At 39.7% G+C, this 20,762-nt stretch overlaps 1 protein-coding gene across 1 annotated transcript in view; it reads right to left on the reverse strand.

Annotated features, from left to right (window-relative positions):
• Nucleotides 1-20,762, reverse strand: part of CD163 (CD163 molecule) — a 137,874-nt gene that overhangs the window by 70,064 nt on the left and 47,048 nt on the right. The window contains 3 exon segments of the mRNA XM_042948270.1: nt 7-90; nt 92-336; nt 1,278-1,387. Of these exon segments, the coding sequence (XP_042804204.1) occupies nt 7-90; nt 92-336; nt 1,278-1,387 (439 nt within the window).

Genomic DNA, 20,762 nt, shown 5'->3' on the forward strand with positions numbered 1-20,762 from the left:
TTGGATGTCTTATCCGAACAGGTTGCTCCAACATCTTCACTGTGTCTGCAGTCATGATCTCCCCACTCTTTGTGCCTGCGTTCCCAGAGATGACTCATCCCCATCACAGGAAACATCATCCAGGCAAATTTTTCCAGATCCCGCAGAATCATTTCCAAGACCCATGTCAGTGATACAAGGTGGACAACCCAGCTGGCCACACACTACAGCAGCAGCATCACTGTTCCATGTGTCGTCACCCACATCACATGTGTCCCACTGCCCTTGGAAATGTATCTCCTCTTCCTGAGCAGCCCCAGGTTCCACCGAGGGAAAGATGGCCTTCATTAAATACAGCTGAAATGCCAGAACTGCCTCCGTATGTGGTAGAGGAAGGACCCAGAGGCTTAGGGAAGGAAGTTGGAGCGTTAGAGTGAATGTGTCACGTAATGTCTGCTCACCCACCCCAGGAGCATTCGGAGAGCACACCCTTCACCACGGTTGTGAGAAATAAATCTGTGAGGGGAGCCCCACCACTCTTGAAGAACTCTGTGGCCGCTCTTCATATAGTCAGAAGCTACAAGGTGGGGGCACCTGGGTGGCTCAGTCAGTTAAGTGTCTGACTTTGGCTCAGGACATGATCTCGTGGTTCATGAGTTTGACCCCCGCATCAGACTCTGTGCTGACAGCTCAGAGCCTGGAGCCTGCTTCTGATTCTGGGTCTCTCTCTCTCTCTCTCTGACCCTTTCCTGCTCATTCTCTGTCTCTGTTTCTCTCTCAAAAATAAACATTAAAAAGAAAAAAAAGAAACTACAAGGGAACTTTTGCCATTTGGTTAGGATTCTTAAGTACAATGGGGGTAACTGGGCCACCGGGTGGTAAGGACAGTGATGGACACTTAATTGTCAAAGGCAAGGTGGGTGTGATTACCATAATGGACTGCACATCCAAAGCAGTAGTTAGAATAGCCTGACTTAGAGAGATTTATGACATCGCCTAGTTGATCGTGATGTTCCTAGAGGTGAAACAGGAAGGCAATCAACTGAATTTTTACTTGATCTGTATGAATGCAAAGAATTCTAAGTCAAATGAGCGTAAGTAAACTTGAGTCATAAAAGTGGAGGGTCATGGTGCCACAACTGACTCCCAGCTTTGGACTATACATACTCGGTAACTGGCAGAAACCCCACATCAGTTCCCTGATCTGTGCAATGAAGATAATTATGGTGGGAAAGGCCAACTGGAAGCTACCAGAATTGCTTATAGCTAGAAAATTAGAGAACCAAAACCAATCGCACTTTCTGGTAATGACGGCAGAGTTTAGTGCCACCATCAAGGACTTGAAGGGTGATTCCTAACATATCCCCCTTCGACTTGCCCATTTGGTCTGTGCAGCCAACAGGTGGATCTTGGAGAAAGACAGCGGATTTCAGAAGCTTAGCCAGATGGTGGCTCCCGTTGTAGTTTCTATTCCAACAACTTAATATAGCTCCCGGTAACTAGGGTACAGCTAGAGATCTGGCAAATACGTTTCCTTCATGCTTTTAATGAAAACCACCAGAAGCGGCTTGCTTTCAGCTAGGCCAAAAATACACCTCTACTGTCTCACATCAGGACTATGAACTCTCCTGCCTTAGTCATAATTTAGTTCACAAGGACCTTGATCATCTTTCTTTCCAACAAGAATTCACACCAACCCATTATATTGATGCCCATCGGACCTAGGTAGCAAGAAGCAGCAACTGTGATATACTTATTGGCAAGACATTTGTGTGACAGAGAAGGAGAAGTGCATTTAGGATCCTTCTACCTCAGTGAAAACTTTAGGAGTCAAGTGGTGTGGGTCATGTCAAGATAGCCCTACTTTTAAAATGTATTTATTATTATTATTATTTTTTATTTTTGAGGGTGGGGGCGGAGACAGAGGATCTGAAGTGCGCTCAGCACTGACAGCAGCGAGCCCGATGCGGGGCTCGAACTCATGAACCACGAGATCATGACCTGAGCCCAAGTGGAACGCTCAACCGACTGAGCCATCCAGGTGCCCTGTTAAGATATCCCTTTGAAGCTGAAGGATAAATTCATGTATCTCGCCCTTCCTACAACAAAAAAGAACGACAATACCTAGTGGTTCTCTTTGGATTTTGAAGGCAATGCATTTCTCATTTGGATGTACTACTTTGGCCCATCCCCCAAATGGATGGAAAAGCCGCTAGTGTTAAGTAGGGCCTAGAATGAGAGAAACCTTTGCAATAGGTCTAGGCTGCTCCTCTTCCACTTGAGCCATATGATCCAAAGACCCATTGGTGTGCAAAGTTCAGTAGGCAAGCTGCTCAGAGCTTTTGGTAGGCTTCTAGTGGTGAATCGCAGTGTAGACTCAGGACTTTGGAGCAAAGGTCTGCTGTCCTTTGCAGAGAACTACTCTCCTTTTGAAAAACAGCTTTTGACTTGCTGCTGGGCTTTAGTAGAGACCGAACACTTAACCATGGGCCACCAAATTATCAGGTGACCATGTGACCTGCGCTTCTTATCACGAATTGGATGTCGTCTGACTCATGGGGCCAGGAAGCTGAATGCACCCAGCAGCATTCCATCATCAAACAGAAGTGATATGCAGGAGATCAGGCTTGAGCAGGCCCTGAAGGCACAAGTCAGTTACATGAGCAAATGGCCCACCTTCCCGGTTTCATTTCTTCTATGTTACTTTCTCTCTTTCAGCCTGCACCTATGACCTCAAGGCCATTACTTATGATTAACCACGGAGGAGGAGAGAACTGAGTCTGACCTACAGATGGTTCTGTGTGATATGCGCACAGCATCTGAAAGCAAACAGTCACTGTCCTGCAGCCTCTCGTTGGGACATCCCTGGACAATGGTGAAGGAAGATCGTCCCCAGGGGCAGACTTCTGAGCAGTGTATTTCGTTGTTCATTTTACTTGGAAAGAGAAATGACCAGAGGCGGGATTATATACAACTCATGGGCTGTGGCCAACTTTTGGCTGAATGGTCAGGGACTGGGAAGGAACATGATTGGAAGATCGATGCAAGTAATTCAATTTATTGTGGGTATTACTTACCCACTCACGGGAGGAGACTCCGGGTCTGATTTTTCAGAAATCTCAGCTTTGTAGTTACAGTATATGGGAGTTTCTTTCAGGGAAGACCTAGAAACTCTCAGGTTATTTACACAGAGCTTGACCTGAGAATTTGAACCCTGAGTTCATCTTTTTTCTGTCCTCATTGTTCAGCATCATCAGGAGCAACCAGCCAATTTCATTGTGCTCTTTAGTTTGACAAAAATGTGCCAATGTATCAAATACACGGTCACCCAGAATCTTGTCGTTTATAAGTATTCAAAAGAGTATCCAGGGGTTACTCTTTGTGTATACTTTGTATATCTCTATTGTCACACACTGAGGACTTTCAGTTCCCCCTTTACCACTGTAAATAGAATCATTAGTGTCTTTGAATCTAGAGAGATTAGGGAACCAACTCCAGAACTCTGAGCCTGAATTCAGAAAACTCATCCTTAAGATTCTGTTTTCCTTTTTAAATGTTTATTTATTAAATGTTTATTTTCTTGTTAAATGTTTTTATTTATTTTTGATAGAGAGAGAGAGAGAGAGAGAGAGACAGAGCGAGTTGGGGGGGGCAGAGAGAAAAAGGGAGACACAGAATCCGAAGCAGGCTCCAGGCTCCGAGCTGTCAACACAGAGCCCGATGTGGGGCTCGGGCTGACGAGCTGTGAGATCATGACCTGAGCCGAAGTTGAATGCTTAACTGACTGAGCCACCCAGGCGCCCCAAGAATCTGTTCCTTTCGAGCCACTCTTACTATCAACATTTTATCAGTTTCCTAGGATTGCCATAACAAATTACTACAAACTGGGTGTCCTAAGACAACAGAAATTTACTGTTGCGGTTCTAGAGCCTGGAAGTCTGAAAGAAACTTGCCAGCCATGCTCTTCCTGAAGGTTCTGGCAGAGAATCTGCCGCATTGCTTTCTCGTTGCTTCCTGTCATTTCTGGCAATCCTGGCATTCCTTGGCTTGTAGACACATCATTTCAACTTCTGCCTCTGTCATCACATGGTATTTTCACTGGGTCCCTGTCTCTGTGGTCTCTTCTCTTGTTAAAAGACAATTATTTTGGATTAGAACCTACCCTAATCTAGTAGGTATTAGTTTCCTAAGCCTGCCATAAGCAAGTACCAAAACCTATATGGCTTACTACGACAGAAGCTTATTGTCTCACAGCTCTGAAGGCTAGAAGTTCAAAATCAAATTGTCAGCAGGACCATACTCTCTTGGAAACCTGTCGTGTAGAATCCTCCTTAGCCTCTTCTTAGCTTCTGGTGCTTGCCGGCCATCCTTGGCGTTCCTTGGTTTATAGATGCAGCACCATATCCAATCTCTCTGACTTGTTGGCACATGGCTATCTTCTCCCCCTGTGTCTATGTCTCTGTGTCTCTTCTCCTGTTCTTATAAGAACACTGGTCATACTGGCTTAAGGACCCACTCTACTCCTGTATAACCTTAACTAATTATGTCTGCAACAACCATATTCCCAAATATGTTTATATTACGAGGTACTGGGGGATAAGACTTCAAAATATTTTGAGGGGGACACAATTGAAACAACAGTTTGTCCTCCAGTCCCCCCAAATTCATATATTTCTCACCTGCAAAGTATATATCCCTTGTCCCAACATCCCCCTGAAAGTCTAGTTCCATTGCAACATCATCCTAAATCCAAAATCTCATCTTCTGAATAATCTAAATCAGGTATGGATGAGATGCTGGATATGATCCATCCAGGGCCAAAATTCTTTACTATCTGTGGAGATGTAAAACTGGAAAGCAAGTTATCTGCTTTCAAAATACAATAGTGGAAACAGGCATAGACTAGATATTCCCATTACAAGAGGAAGAAAATGGAAGGGAAAAGGGGTCACAGGTCCCCAGCAAGAATGAAACACAGAAGGGCAAATACCATTAGGCTCCAAAGCCTACAAATAATTCTCCATGGGCCAATTCAGCCTCTGGGTCCATGGAGGCCCATTGGCCTCTAAGGCAGCCTCAGCCCAAGTGGCCCAAACCCCCTGGGCTTTGTTTGCTACCCTAATCCCTCAACAGAGCCACCTTCTGGGCAGCTTGCTTCCTGCTTGTAGAATCTCAGAAATGTGACAGCCTTCCTTCAATTATTTCTGTCTCTGTCCCCTTCGGTCCAAGCTGGCAGTATTTCTTTCTGCTGAGATGGTTGATTGGATCCACGAATCATACACCTAGTGTCTTCAGTGGAAAGTTTCTCCAGCCACACCTTTGGCAAGGTTTCCATCTTATGCTCTTTGAATAGGCCGGAAAATTTCCAAATTTCCAAATTATCAATTTGCTTAACAATTTTTTTCCTCAATTGATCTCTTCTTTTCACATTTTATTAAAAACAGCAAGGAGAAAACAGACAGCACCTTCCATATTTTGCTTCAGGAGTCTCTGTTCATCGTTTTTACGCCCTACTTTCCACCAGTGATAGAATAGAGTTCAGCATAGTTTCTGCCACTTTATAACAAGGATGGCTTTTTCTCCAGTGGCCAATAACAAGCTCATCATTTCCTTTTAGGCCTTCCTTCACCAGAAGCACCATCAATGTTCACATTTCTAGCAAAACCTCTTCAAGACAGTCTAGATCTTTTTTGATCATGCTTCTCAAAATTCTTCCAGCTTCTAGCCCTTACTCAATCCCAAAGCCACTTTCACAGTTTTAAGTATTTATGATAGCAACATTTCACTTCCTGGTATCCAATCTGTACCAGTGTTTTCCAGAGAAACAGAGCCAATAGAAAAAAAAAATATATATATATATATGATATTTGACATATATGTATATATGTGTATTATATTTTTATATACATAGGACTATTTTAAGGAATTGGCTTATGCAATTATGGAGGCTGACAAGTCCAAAATCAGTAGGGCAGACAGGCTGGCAGACTGGAAAGTCGGCAGAAGTTGATTTTGACTTTGCAGTCTTAAATAAGAATTTCTTCTCTGGGAAACCCTAGTTTTGTTCTTAAGGTCTTCCAACTGATTGGATGAGGTCCACTCACATTACCAAGAGCAGTCTCCTTTATTAAAGCGAACTGATTGTAGATATTAGCTACATCTACAAAATACCTTCATAGAACCGCCTGGATTTGATTACATCACCTAGCTGAGTCAAATTGACACATAAAACTCATCAACGCCTATACTAACCTTCTTCCAGTATTTGAGCACCTCCATGCTATCACACGTTATCTTTTTAATGCTTGAAACACTCCCCTGCCCCAGAAACACACACACACACTTTACACTTTGCCTGGACAACCTCTGCTTTTCTTCAAATGTCAGTCTAGATGTGACTTTTCTTAGGAAGACTTGCCCAGTGCCCCAACTCCTCATTCCCTGGCATTTCCCCATGCAATGGTAGCATCTTTAAATTCCCAATCTATGTCTCTAACCATATAATATTTTCCAAATATTATATTAGATTCCTTTATTTTCTCCTATTGTGTTTCATATCAAACTGCTTGCATGTGTGTGTATCTTCTTCTCCTAATAGACTCTAAACTCCAAAAGGATGTTACCCATAAATGTTAACCATCTTGCTTTTAACCTGGCCCTGGTTATTAAATTCTGGAATATAATAGGTCCTCACTACACGTTTTTGGATGAATAATCATCTTGATTAGTCTATAAACCCATGGCAATTTTTCTGTGAGCTAAGAGAATTAAGTGTTTATCAGAAAAATGTATCTTCTTTAATAATAATGATGTTGTAAAGGAAAATTATAGAAAAAAATCATAAAATTCTCTTTTCATTGCTATCATGATTCACCTGAATGTTACTTCCATTCATAACATGAGGAACAGAGTACAGTATCAGCCATCCTATGGCATGTGGGACTATAAGGGAGTAATTAGTGGGCGTGAGTTATTTAGACTGCTAAAATATCCAGAAATTTCCAGAGTTCTAATGCCAGCAGAGAAGCACTAGACTACAATCTGAAATTTCCTGTATTTACAATTTAAACATGAGCAGTGTCTGACGTTTCTGAATCGATGCTGAATTTAGAACCATCATGTTGAAACTAACAGATGGCTAGAAATGTGCTAGTCTGGTGTGTATTCCTTTCTTGAGCAATTTCACCAGAACATAAGGGTGAGGCATGACAGTTTTCAAATCTGATTTTTCACACACTTGCAAGAGAATCTAGAGAGTAGGTCTGATTTATAAATTATATGCAATCGCTAAAAATATGTTACCTAATAAGAAAAAAAGTTCTGTTTTGTTAATTCATATTAAATGTATCATTTAAAATGTTTTAGTCTTACAAAAATTCAGTATTTAAAAAAGCATCTTTGAGTCGGTAATAGTGCTTAAGTAACGAGTCTGATTTAACTTGTATAAGGAAATATCCCCACGAAAGTAAATACAGTGTTTAAAAAGGTAAATATTTAGATTTCGTTTTAGAAAATGTTATCAAACCATGAGTATTTATGAGTTACTGCTTATGTTAGTGACAGATATATAAATTAAGAGGCTTAATCAAATAAGAAAATTGTTTTCTAAGTGGATAAATGATTAAATAATTAAGGTATTTTCATAGAAACACATTTATGTACACTTTCAATAGTATCAAACACGTAGTGATTTTCTTTCGACCTTTGTAAACACTGGTTGCCGTATTCCTCTCAGACTCAGCCAGGGCCTTTGAACAGAATGGACAACTCCCTGCACTTACTGGACAGTGAGAAGAGAATTCTTGGAACTCCTTTAGGTGCCTCGATCACCAAGTAATCTCTCTTAGTCCTGTATGATCACTATAAAAGTTATGCACTTTTTGATTCAAATGTACTTTAAATTTCTCTTTCCTTTTTTTTTTTTTAGTGAAACTGGGAAATTTCTAGTTAGATTATCTTCAAAAACTACAAGGCTGCAAAATATATAAAGAACTTATAAAACCAAACACACAAAAATGGGCAGAAGACATGGATAGACATCTTCCAAAGAAGACATCCAAGTGGCTAACAGACACATGAGCAAATGCTCAACATCACTCATCGTCAGGGAAATACAAATCAAAACTACAATGAGATATCACCTTACATTTGTCAGAATGGCTAAAATGAACAACATGGGAAACAACAGGTGTTGGCAAGGATGCAGAGAAAGGGGAATGCTCTTACGCTGTTGGTGGGAATGCAAACTGATGCGGCCACTCTGGAAAACAGTATGGAAGTTCCTCACAAAGTTAAACATAGAACTACCCTACAATCCAGAAATCGCAGTACTAGGTATTTATCCAAAGGATACAAAAGTATACTGAATCGAAAAGACACATGTACTCTGATGTTTATAGCAGCATTATCAACAATAGCCAAATTATAGAAAGAACCCAAGTGTCTATCAGCTGATGAATGGATAAAGAAGATGTGGTTTATATATACAACGGGATATTATTCAGCCATGAAAAAGAATGAAATCTTGCCATTTGCAGTGATATGGATGGAGCTAGAGAGTTTTATGTTAAGCAAAATATGTCAGTCAAAGAAAGACAATTACCGTATGATTTCACTCGTATGTGGAATTTAAGGAACAAAACAGATGAACATAGGGGAAGATAAGAGAGAGGCAAAGCATAAAACAGACTCTTCCAGTAGAGATAGGTAGTAAAGAGGGCATTTGTGATGAGCACTGGGTGTTGTATGTAAGTGTTGAATCACTGAATTCTACACCACAAACTGGTATTACACTGTGTACTAACTGGCATTTAATAAAAACTTGAAAAAGAAAACAAAGGCTGCAGATATCAGATGTTTTACAATCAAGACTGAGAATATAAAGGGGGATATAAGCAATAAAAGGGAGAGCCAAAGTCAGATGCTTAACCGACTGAGCCATCCAGGCGCCCCTAAGCAACCTGTATTTGAATACCAGCTTCACCACTGCCCTCATAGCCAAGTAACCATCAGTAAGTTACTCCAGTGTATCTATTTCTTCACTGTAAAACAGAGGTTAGAATAGTGTCTACTTCCTGGGATTACACAAGGATAACATGAAATCATCTACATAAAGTAAAACACCTAGTGCCCGGCACACAGTGTATGTCCAATGGGTGTTAGTTGATTTGTATTATTATTATTATTTTACCAGACTGACAGTGCTTTTAAAAATATTAAGATATTCGGTGTTAGTGGTAGGCAGGGGGGTAGTAGAAAAATAAGGTTTAGTAGAAGAACAAAAGACTACAAAATTCTTGGAAGATAATTTGACAATATATATTCCAGTTTAAAAAGTTGCATGTGTTTTTAAATACATTTTTTAAACAGTTTATTTAGTTCTTTTTGATGGCGCGGGGAAGCGACAGAGAGAGGGAGAGACAGAATCCCAAGCAGGCTACCTGCTGTCAGCATGGAGCTGGATGCGGGGCTCAATCCCACAAACTCAGCTCAGGGGAGCATGACCTGAGCTGAAATCCAGAGTTAGATGGTTAACCAACTGAGCCGCCCAGGTGACCCGAGATGCATGTTCTTTTATATAACAATTCCATTAAAAAAATTTTTTTTAACGTTTATTTATTATTGAGAGACAGAGAGACACAGAGCGTGAGCAGGGGAGGGGTAGAGAGAGGGGGAGACACAGAATCCGAAGCAGGCTCCAGGCCCTGAGCTGTCAGCACAGAGCCCGACGCGGGACTCCAACTCATAAACTGCTAGATCATGACCTGAGCCAAAGTCGGTTGCCTAGCCAACTGAGCCACCCAGGCGCCCCAACAATTCAATTTTTAAGTATTTAACAAAGAAAATAATCAAAGTGTGAAAAATGTACTTTTAGTTATTTTGAATAGTGAAAACTTGAAAACCTGATTTTAACAGTTCACAGTTATGAGAGTCAATAAATTATAGTACATTTAGGCAATATACTAAGTAGCCTGTAACGGGATGGTTAATAATGGCCATGAGGAATATGTCTATGATATATTATTCAGCAAAAAAAGGGGCACACACACACACACACACACGAATACAGGCACACACACATATCATATGTCCATGATTCTGTAACATAGACACAATTGTAAAAAAGAAAAAGAACAATTTGAATGAATGGTAGTATTATAAGTGGATTTTAAGAATCTTTTAATTGTTTTTGCATTTGACTTTTACTGGGTATATAACTTGATAAAAATAGTTTTCAAAAAACAAAAAGGAAAGTGCTAAGAGGGGAGATCTTAAAAATTCCAATCTCAAGAAAAAACTTGTTACTATGTGTGGTGATAGGCATTAACCAGACTTATGATGATCATTTTGCAATATATACAAATATCAAATCATGATGTTGTACTGTAAAACTGATGTAATATGTCAGTTATATTCAATTAGAAAAAGAAAAAAAGGCATTTTGTAATATTTTATATCAATCTATAAAATAAAATTACTGTGTACAAAAAGACTGACAGTTAACTTTGCCTACCAAGTTGATAATATTAAACATATTATTAAATATTAAACATAATATTAAACATCTCTCTTATGAGAGATGTTTAATCTCTCATAAGAGATTAAAGAGAGATAGGTTGAGATTGATAAAACAAACTTCACTCTTTGGTTTCTGAAATTTGTATATATTTTATACTCAACGATGTCAATTATAATTTATAATAGTAAAAAATGTGTGTATTTCATTTACAAAAATGTGGTTCTTTATTTATTCTACTATTTGTCACCTATCAGCCTCCTTTGGCAGGTGCTAAGCGATCAGATTTGAATAAAAGACTATCCATACATACCCTCACGTAAGAAACACATTTGGAAGTTGTCATTTAGGACCACAATGCTCTCCTGCTACCCGACTCCAGACCGTTTAAAACGCTGTAGATACTGCTTTTTTTTTGCATTCCCCAGAGAGCGGACTCATTTCCAAAGCACAGTATATGATAAATCCAGATTTTTCTTGTGTGAAACACTAATACTAAAATGAAAACTTGTGTTGATTATAGAGACACAGGACAGTAGCATTCGTTTTTATTAAAAAAAATTTTTTTTAATTTATTTTTGAGACAGAGAGAAAGCAGGGGAGGGTCAGAGAGAGGGAGGCACAGAATCTGAAACAGGCTCCAGACTCAGCTGTCAGCACAGAGCCCGACGCAGGGCTCAAACCCACGAGCTGGGAGATCATGACCTGAGCTGAAGTCGGACGCTTAACCGACTGAGCCACCCAGGTGCCCCATGACAGTTGCATTTTTAAAAAAATTTTTAATGTTTATTTATTTTTTAGAGAGACAGACAGAGCATAAGTGGGGGAGGGGCAGAGAGAGAGGGAGACACAGAATCTGAAGCAGGCTCCAGGCTCTGAGCTAGCTGCAGCACAGAGTCCAACATGGGGCTTGAACTCAAGAACCCTGAGATCATGACCTGAGCTGAAGTCGAATGCTTAACCGACCGAACCACCGAGGTGCCCCAAGGACAGTAGCATTCTTAACAGCCCAGCTCTGCTGACACAGCATTTCTGGATTTTGACATTTGCCACCCCTTTACATTGATTACTTCTATTCATCATCTTTAGGTACAGATCCTTTTCACCTGTAAAAGAGACCTAGGTCTAGGTCATAAGTGATATTGAGAAGAACCAGGCTTCCTGAGTCTCAAAACATGTTTTGTTTATTTATTTCCATAGGGTATTTCTTTTCTTTTCTTTTCTTTTCTTTTCTCTTTTCTTTTCTTTTCTTTTCTTTTCTTTTCTTTTCTCTTTTCTTTTCTTTTCTCTTTTCTTTTCTTTTCTTTCTTTTCTTTTCTTTTTTTTTTTTGGCATAGGATATTTCTTTTTGGCTCAAAGGACTCATGGCTGTAATGCTAAAATGTCCTCTCAATTCAGTTTGCTAGAAATGGATTTTTTTTTTTTCAGCTCTAGGGCAAAGAGAATTCACAGAAATGATATAAGTATTCATTCAAGGCCACATAAATCTTTTCGTTGAAACTTTCAAGGTTTATTGTATATAAGAGGAAAATGGATTTGAGGGCATATCTGTAAGATGCTCTCATACGCTATATTTTGCTAACTAACAAAATTACATAAGTAATTTAAAAAACTTCCATGATATGATCCTCAGCCAACGGTTGAAGTAAGCTTTCCATAAAGAGCCATTTGAAATGGAAAATAATAAAATTTGTGTGGAAGGAAAGATTGATCATTTACATATGCATAGTTAAATTATTTTAGAAGTATACAAACCCTAATCACAGTGATATGGTTGTAATCTCAAAAAGGAAAGGCTAAATTACAGTGTAAAGTAAAAATAATATGGCACATTATGTGGAGAATTTAAAGAGAATGCTTGTTTGTTTTTTTTACTAAAAATATGGAAATCACAGAAAAAAAGTATATTATCAATATGGTGTCAAGATAAAGGCAGCCCAGGTAGGAAGAATTGGACAGTGTCAGACTTGGCGAGCGTGAGTTTGCTCAGCAAACATGATAGTCCATTCCTCCCAGGCAGGCATATTTCCAAGTTATAGATGTTTCAGATTGTCTGTATTCAGTGATAATAGTCAATCATTAATTACAACTTACTTCCCTTGCTTCTCTTACTCTTAGACCAAACATATTATGTACTTATATTTATGTTAGATTTCTATATCAGTTTTCCTATGGTGTGTATTCCAACCAGCCATCAAAACCATTCTGGGACGGGTGCCTGGGTGGCTCAGTCGGTTGAGTCTTGATTTTGGCTCAAGTCACGGTCTCACAGTTTGTGAGACTGAGCCCCGAGCATCAGGCTCAGAACTGACAGTGTGGAGCCTGCTTGGCATTCTATCTCTCCCTCCCTCTCCCACTCCCCCTCCTCAGCTCTCTCTCTTTCTCTCGCTCAAAATAAATAAATAAACTTTAAATAAAATTAGCATACCAAATTTAGCAAAAATATTTAAAAAGTCAATAAACCTTAGGTTTAACCACAGGTAAGTTTGGTTTGATATAGAAAAATCTATAATTATCATGAACGACATAATAGATTCAGGGCAAAGAAATCCATATAATTGTTTCAATGACAGAGTAAAATAAGTTGATAAAAACTTTTTATAAACTAGGAATAGAAATGAACTACCTCCTTCTAAGTGATATCTGACAAAAATATACAACAATAATAGCCCTAAAAAGGGAATATTGGATGCATTCCTTGTAAATCACAAACAGGAAAAAAATGTCCATTTTGTTTCTATTTAACATTATACTAGAAATTCTGGCCAGTGCAATAAACCAAGAAAAATAAAGTAAAGGCATAAGAATTGTAGAGAAAGAAATTGAATTATCTTTATTTTGGATATAATTTTTTAATTAAAAATATATATCCAACACATTTTTAGATAAAATAAGAAAGGCTATGGTGAGGTTAGCTAGAATCAATATACCAAAATATTAATAATAACAACAACAATTACATTTCTCTGTTTTAGTATCAGTCAGTGAATATAATTTAAAATAGATACTATTTATAATAGCAAATACAAATTTTGATACCAAAGAATTAATCTAACAAAAGTAAGAAAGATCTGTATCTGAAGAATTACATAACATTATTGAGAGACAAAAACATTTCAGTGGGTCATATGTGGCATATTCAGTAACAAAACAATATCCATACTGTAAAAACCATAATTCTTCCCCAAATAGGCTATAAATTCAGTAATAATGAAAATACCAACATGTGATCTTAGGGGCTTGTTAGGCAGATTCCAACATTTATATGGAAAAGTAAAAGAGTAAGAATAGGCAAGACATTTCTGAATGAAAAGAATTAATTTGATATACCTAGACTAGTATATATGAAAACTTACTAGAAAGCTAGAGTAATTAAGACAGCAGGATTTTGGTGTAGGGATGGACTATTGGCTAATTGGGAGAAAATAGACTGCCTCCGAAGAGTCTCACACTATATAATATAGATAGCATTTCAGATTAACATGAAAAGAGGAGGAGGGGAAGATGGCGGCGTAGGAGGACGCTGGGCTCACCTCGTCCTGCCGATCACTTAGATTCCACCTACACTGGCCTAAATAACCCAGAAAACCGCCAGAAGACTAGCAGAACGGATTCTCTGGAGCCAAGCATAGACAAGAGGTCCACGGAAGAGGTAGGAAGGGCGGCGAGGCGGTGCGCGCTCCACGGACTGGCGGGAGGGAGCCGGGGCGGAGGGGCAGCCTGCCGGCCAAGCAGAGCCCCCGAGTCTGGCTGGCAAAAGCGGAGGGGCCGGATGGAGTGTGTTCTGACAGCAAGCGGGACTTGACATCTGGAAGGTTATAAGCTAACAGCTCTGCCCCAAGAGCGGGAGGGCTGGAGGACAATGGGAGGGAGAGTTGTTGAGCCCCTGACAGTAGAGCGCAGCTTGGCGGGGAACAAATGCGCTCGCCAGCGCCATCTCCCTCGCCCTCGCCCATCCCCCAGCCAAAATCCCAAAGGGAACTGGTTCCTGCCAGGGAACTTGCTTGCTCCTCACAAACACCCGACCTTGTGCTTCTGCGGATCCATCCCTCTGGCGACGGGTCTGACTCCCTCCGCAGGGCCCCTCCTGAAGCGGATCACCGGAGGATAAGCGAGCTGAGCCTGCCCCTCCCACCCCCGTGCACCTTGCCTACCCACCCCAGCTAATACGCCAGATCCCCAGCACCACAAGCCTGACAGTGTGCAAGTAGCCCAGACGGGCCATGCCACCCCACAGTGAATCCCGCCCCTAGGACAGGGGAAGAGAAGGCACACACCAGTCTGACTGTGGCCCCAGCGGTGGGCTGGGGGCAGACATCAGGTCTGACTGCGGCTCCGCCCACCAACGGGAGTTATTCAAGACAGCACAGGGGAAGTGCCCCGCAGTCCTGCACCACTCCAGGGACTATCCAAAATGACCAAACGGAAGAATTCCCCTCAGAAAAACATCCAGGAAATAACAACAGCTAACGAACTGATCAAAAAGGATTTAAACAATATAACAGAAAGTGAATTTAGAATAATAGTCATAAAATTAATCACTGGGCTTGAAAACAGTATAGAGGACAGCAGAGAATCTATTGCTACAGAGATCAAGGGACTAAGGGACAGTCAGGAGGAGCTAAAAAATGCTATAAATGAACTGCAAAATAAAATGGAGACGACTAAGGCTTGGAATGAAGAGACAGAGAAGAGAATAGGTGAACTAGAAGATAAAATTATGGAAAAAGAGGAAGCTGAGAAAAAGAGAGATAAAAAAATCCAGGAGTATGAGGGGAAAATTAGAGAACTAAGTGATGCACTAAAGAGAAATAATCTACGCATAATTAATATTCCAAAGGAGGAAGAGAGAGGGAAAGGTGCTGAAGGTGTACTTGAAGAAATCATAGCTGATAACTTCCCTGATCTGGGGAAGGAAAAAGGCATTGAAATCCAAGAGGCACAGAGAACTCCCTTCAGATGTAACTTGAATCAATCTTCTGCACAACATATCATAGTGAAACTGGCAAAATACAAGGATAAAGAGAAAATTCTGAAAGCAGCTAGGGATAAACATGCTCTAACATATAAATGGAGACCTATAAGACTCGTGACCGATCTCTCTACTGAAACTTGACAGGCCAGAAAGGAATGGCAGGAGATCTTTAATGTGATGAACAGAGAAAAATATGCAGCCGAGAATCCTTTATCCAGCAAGTCTGTCATTTAGAATAGAAGGAGAGATAAAGGTCTTCCCAAACAAACAAAAACTGAAGGAATTTGTCACCACTAAACCAGCCCTACAAGAGATCCTAAGGGGGATCCTGTGAGACAAAGTACCAGAGACATTGCTACAAGGATGAAACCTACAGACATCACAATGACTCTAAACCCATATCTTTCTATAATAACACTGAATGTAAATGGACTAAATGCTCCAACCAAAAGGCATAGGGTATCAGAATGGATAAAAAAACAAGACCCATCCATTTGCTGTCTACAAGAGACTCATTTTAGATCTGAGGACACCTTTAGATTGAGAGTGAGGGGATGGAGAACTATCTATCATGCTACTGGAAGTCAAAAGAAAGCTGGAGTAGCCATACTTATATCAGACAAACTAGACTTTAAAGGCTGTAACAAGAGATGAAGAAGGGCATTATATAATAATTACACAGTCTATCCATCAAGAAGAACTAACAATTATAAATGTCTATGCGCCGAATACAGGAGCCCCCAAATATATAAAACAATTACAAACATAAGCAACCTTATTGATAAGAACGTGGTAATTGCAGGGGACTTTAACACTCCACTTACAGAATTGGATAGATCATCTAGACACACGGTCAATAAAGAAATAAGGGCCCTCTGAATGATACATTGGATCAGATGGACTTGACAGATATACTTAGAACTCTGCATCCCAAAGCAACAGAATATACTTTCTTCTCGAGTGCACATGGAACATTCTCCAAGATAGATCACATACTGGGTCACAAAACAGCCCTTCATAAGTGTACAAGAACTGAGATCATACCATGCATACTTTCGGACCACAATGCTATGAAGCTTGAAATCAACCACAGGAAAAAGTCTGGAAAACCTCCAAAAGCATGGAGGTTAAAGAACAGCCTACTAAAGAATGAATGGGTCAACCAGGCAATTAGAGAAGAAATTGAAAAATATACGGAAACAAACAAAAATGAAAATACAACAATCCAAACCCTTTGGGATGCAGTGAAGGCAGTCCTGAGAGGAAAATACATTACAATGCAGGCCTATCTCAAGAAACAAGAAAAATCCCAAATACAAAATCTAACAGCACCCTAAAGGAAATAGAAGCAGAGCAGCAAAGACACCCCAAACCCAGCAGAAGAAGAGAAATAATAAAGATCAGAGCAGAAATAAACAATATAGAATCTAAAAAAACTGTAGAGCAGATCAATGAAACTGAGTTGGTTTTTTGAAAAAATAAACAAAATTGACAAACCTCTAGCCAGGCTTCTCAAAAAGAAAAGGGAGATGACCCAAATAGATAAAATCATGAATGAAAATGGAATTATTACAACCAATCCCTCAGAAATACAAGCAATTAACAGGGAATACTATGAAAAATTATATGCCAACAAACTGGACAACCTGGAAGAAATGGACAAATTCCTAAACACCCACACTCTTCCAAAACTCAATCAGGAGGAAATGGAAAGCTTGAACAGACCCATAACCAATGAAGAAATTGAATCAGTTATCAAAAATCTCCAAACAAATAAGAGTCCAGGACCAGATGGCTTCCCAGGAGAGTTCTACCAGACGTTTAAAGCAGAGATAATACCTATCCTTCTCAAGCTATTCCAAACAATAGAAAGGGAAGGAAAACTTCCAGACTCATTCTATGAAGCCTGTATTACTTTGATTCCTAAACCAGACAGAGACCCAGTAAAAAAAGAGAACTACAGGCCAATATCCCTGATGAATATGGATGCAAAAATTCTTAATAAGATACTAGCAAATCGAATTTAACAGCTTATAAAAAGAATTATTCACCATGATCAAGTGGGATTCATTCCTGGGATGCAGGGCTGGTTCAACATTCACAAATCAATCAACGTGATACATCACATTAATAAAAGAAAAGATAAGAACCATATGATCCTGTCAATCGATACATAAAAAGCATTTGATAAAATTCAGCATCCTTTCTTAATAAAAACCCTTCAGAAAGTTGGGATAGAAGGAACATACTTAAAGATCATGAAAGCCATTTATGAAAAGCCCACAGCTAATATCATCCTCAATGGGGAAAAACTGAGAGCTTTCTCCCTGAGATCAGGAACATGACAGGGATGTCCACTCTCACCGCTGTTGTTTAACATAGTGTTGAAAGTTCTAGCATCAGCAATCAGACAACAAAAGGAAATCAAAGGCATCAAAATTGGCAAAGATGAAGCTAAGCTTTCACTTTTTGCAGATGACATGATATTATACATGGAAAATACGACAGACTCCACCAAAAGTCTGCTAGAACTGATACATGAATTTAGCAAAGTTGCAGGATACAAAATCAATGTACAGAAATCAGTTGCATTCTTATACACTAATAATGAAGCAACAGAAAGACAAATAAAGAAACTGATCCCATTCACAATTGCACCAAGAAGCATAAAATACCCAGGGATAAATCTAACCAAAGATGTAAAAGATCTGTATGCTGAAAACTATAGAAAGCTTATGAAGGAAATTGAAGAAGATATAAAGAAATGGAAAAACATTCCATGCTCATGGATTGGAAGAATAAATATTGTCAAAATGTCAATACTACCCAAAGCTATCTACACATTCAATGCAATCCCAATCAAAATTGCACCAGCATTCTTCTCAAAGCTAGAACAAGCAATCCTAAAATTCATATGGAACCACAAAAGGCCCCGAATAGCCAAAGTAATTTTGAAGAAGAAGACCAAAGCAGGAGGCATCACAATCCCAGACTTTAGCCTCTACTACAAAGCTGTAATCATCAAGACAGCATGGTATTGGCACAAAAACAGGCACATAGACCAATGGAATAGAATAGAAACCCCAGAACTAGACCCACAAACGTATGGCCAACTCATCTTTGACAAAGCAGGAAAGAACATCCAATGGAAAAAAGTCTCTTTAACAAATGGTGCTGGGAGAACTGGACAGCAACATGCAGAAGGTTGAAACTAGACCACTTTCTCACACCATTCACAGAAATAAACTCAAAATGGATAAAGGACCTGAATGTGAGACAGGAAACCATCAAAACCCTAGAGGAGAAAGCAGGAAAAGACCTCTCTGACCTCAGCTGTAGCAATTTCTTACTTGACACATCCCCAAAGGCAAGGGAATTAAAAGCAAAAATGAACTACTGGGACCTCATGAAGATAAAAAGCTTCTGCACAGCAAAGGAAACAACCAACAAAACTAAAAGGCAACCAACAGAATGGGAAAATATATTTTCAAATGACATATCAGACAAAGGGCTAGTATCCAAAATCTATAAAGAGCTCACCAAACTCCACGCCCGAAAAACAAATAATCCAGTGAAGAAATGGGCAGAAAACATGAATAGACACTTCTCTAAAGAAGACATCTGGATGGCCAACAGGCACATGAAAAGATGCTCAACGTTGCTCCTCATCAGGGAAATACAAATCAAAACCACACTCAGATATCACCTCACGCCAGTCGGAGTGGCCAAAATGAACAAATCAGGAGACTATAGACGCTGGAGAGGATGTGGAGAAATGGGAACCCTCTTGCACTGTTGGTGGGAATGCAAACTGGTGTAGCCGCTCTGGAAAACAGTGTGGAGGTTCCTCAAAAAATTAAAAATAGACCTACCCTATGACCCAGCAGTAGCACTGCTAGGAATTTACCCAAGGGATACAGGAGTACTGATGCATAGGGGCTCTTGTACCCCAATGTTTATAGCAGCACCCTCAACAATAGCCAAATTGTGGAAAAAGCCTAAATGTCCATCAACTGATGAATGGATAAAGAAATTGTGGTTTATATACACAATGGAGTACTACGTGGCAATGAGAAAGAATGAAATATGGCCTTTTGTAGCAACGTGGATGGAACTGGAGAGTGTGACGCTAAGTGAAATAAGCCATACAGAGAAAGACAGATACCATATGTGTTCACTCTTAAGTGGATCCTGAGAAACTTAACAGAAACCCATGGGGGAGGGGAAGGGAAAAAAAAAAAGAGGTTAGAGTGGGAGAGAGCCAAAACATAAGAGACTCTTAAAAACTGAGAACAAACTGAGGGTTGATGGGGGGTGGGAGGTAGGGTAGGGTGGGTGATGGGTATTGAGGAGGGCACCTTTTGGGATGAGCACTGGGTGTTGTATGGAAACCAATTTGACAATAAATTTAAAAAAAAAGAAAATGGATATTTGAAAATTAAAAAAACACGAAAAGAAATCTGTACAATAAATTGGGTGAAGAAAATTGATACTTACTTGAAAAAAATGAAATTAAAACAGTATCATTTTTCACGCATTAAAAAATCTAACTTGGGGGGTATCTGAGTGACTCGGTTGAACATCTGACTCTTGATTTGGGCTCAGGTCATGATCCCAGGGTTGTGGGATCCAGCCCCACGATGGGCTCCGTGCTCAGAGTGGATTCTGCTTAAAAGACTGCTTAAGGGGTGCCTGGATGGCTCAGTCAGCTAAGCGTCGGACTTCAGCTCGGGTCTTGAGCTCACAGTTTGTGAATTTGAGCCCCACGTTAGGCCCTGTGCTGACAGCTCAGAGCCTGGAGCCTGCTTCAGATGCTGTGTCTCCCTCTGCCCTTTCCCCACTCACACTCTGTCTCTGTCTGTCTCTCAAAAATGAATAAGCATTAAAAATTAAAAAAAAAGAGACTGCTTAAGATTCTCCCCCTCTCTCTGCCCCCCCAAAATAAAGAAATGAACTTTAAAAAAACTGCTTAAAAATATGTATATTTTATATGAATGAAGGCTAAACTACAGCTTTTGCATTGGCAGAGATGGAGTTTAAAAACATAACACTGAACAAGAAAAGTAATCTCAGAACACTAAATGCAGTTTGATATTTTATAAAGCTTAAAAACAGGCAAAACTAAACAATTTGTTATATATATTACACTGTATCTATATATATTGTATTAAAAGCAAGGTAATAAGAAACACACAACTCAGAATAGAAGTCACCTTTGGAGGTGGTGGCAGATATATGGAAAAGAGGAAGAAAACAGAAAAAAAGAGATTGCTAAAGATTCAGTTTCCTGAT

Source organism: Panthera leo, chromosome B4 (genome assembly GCF_018350215.1).
Source record: "Panthera leo isolate Ple1 chromosome B4, P.leo_Ple1_pat1.1, whole genome shotgun sequence".
In the NCBI taxonomy this organism is placed as follows: domain Eukaryota; kingdom Metazoa; phylum Chordata; class Mammalia; order Carnivora; family Felidae; genus Panthera; species Panthera leo.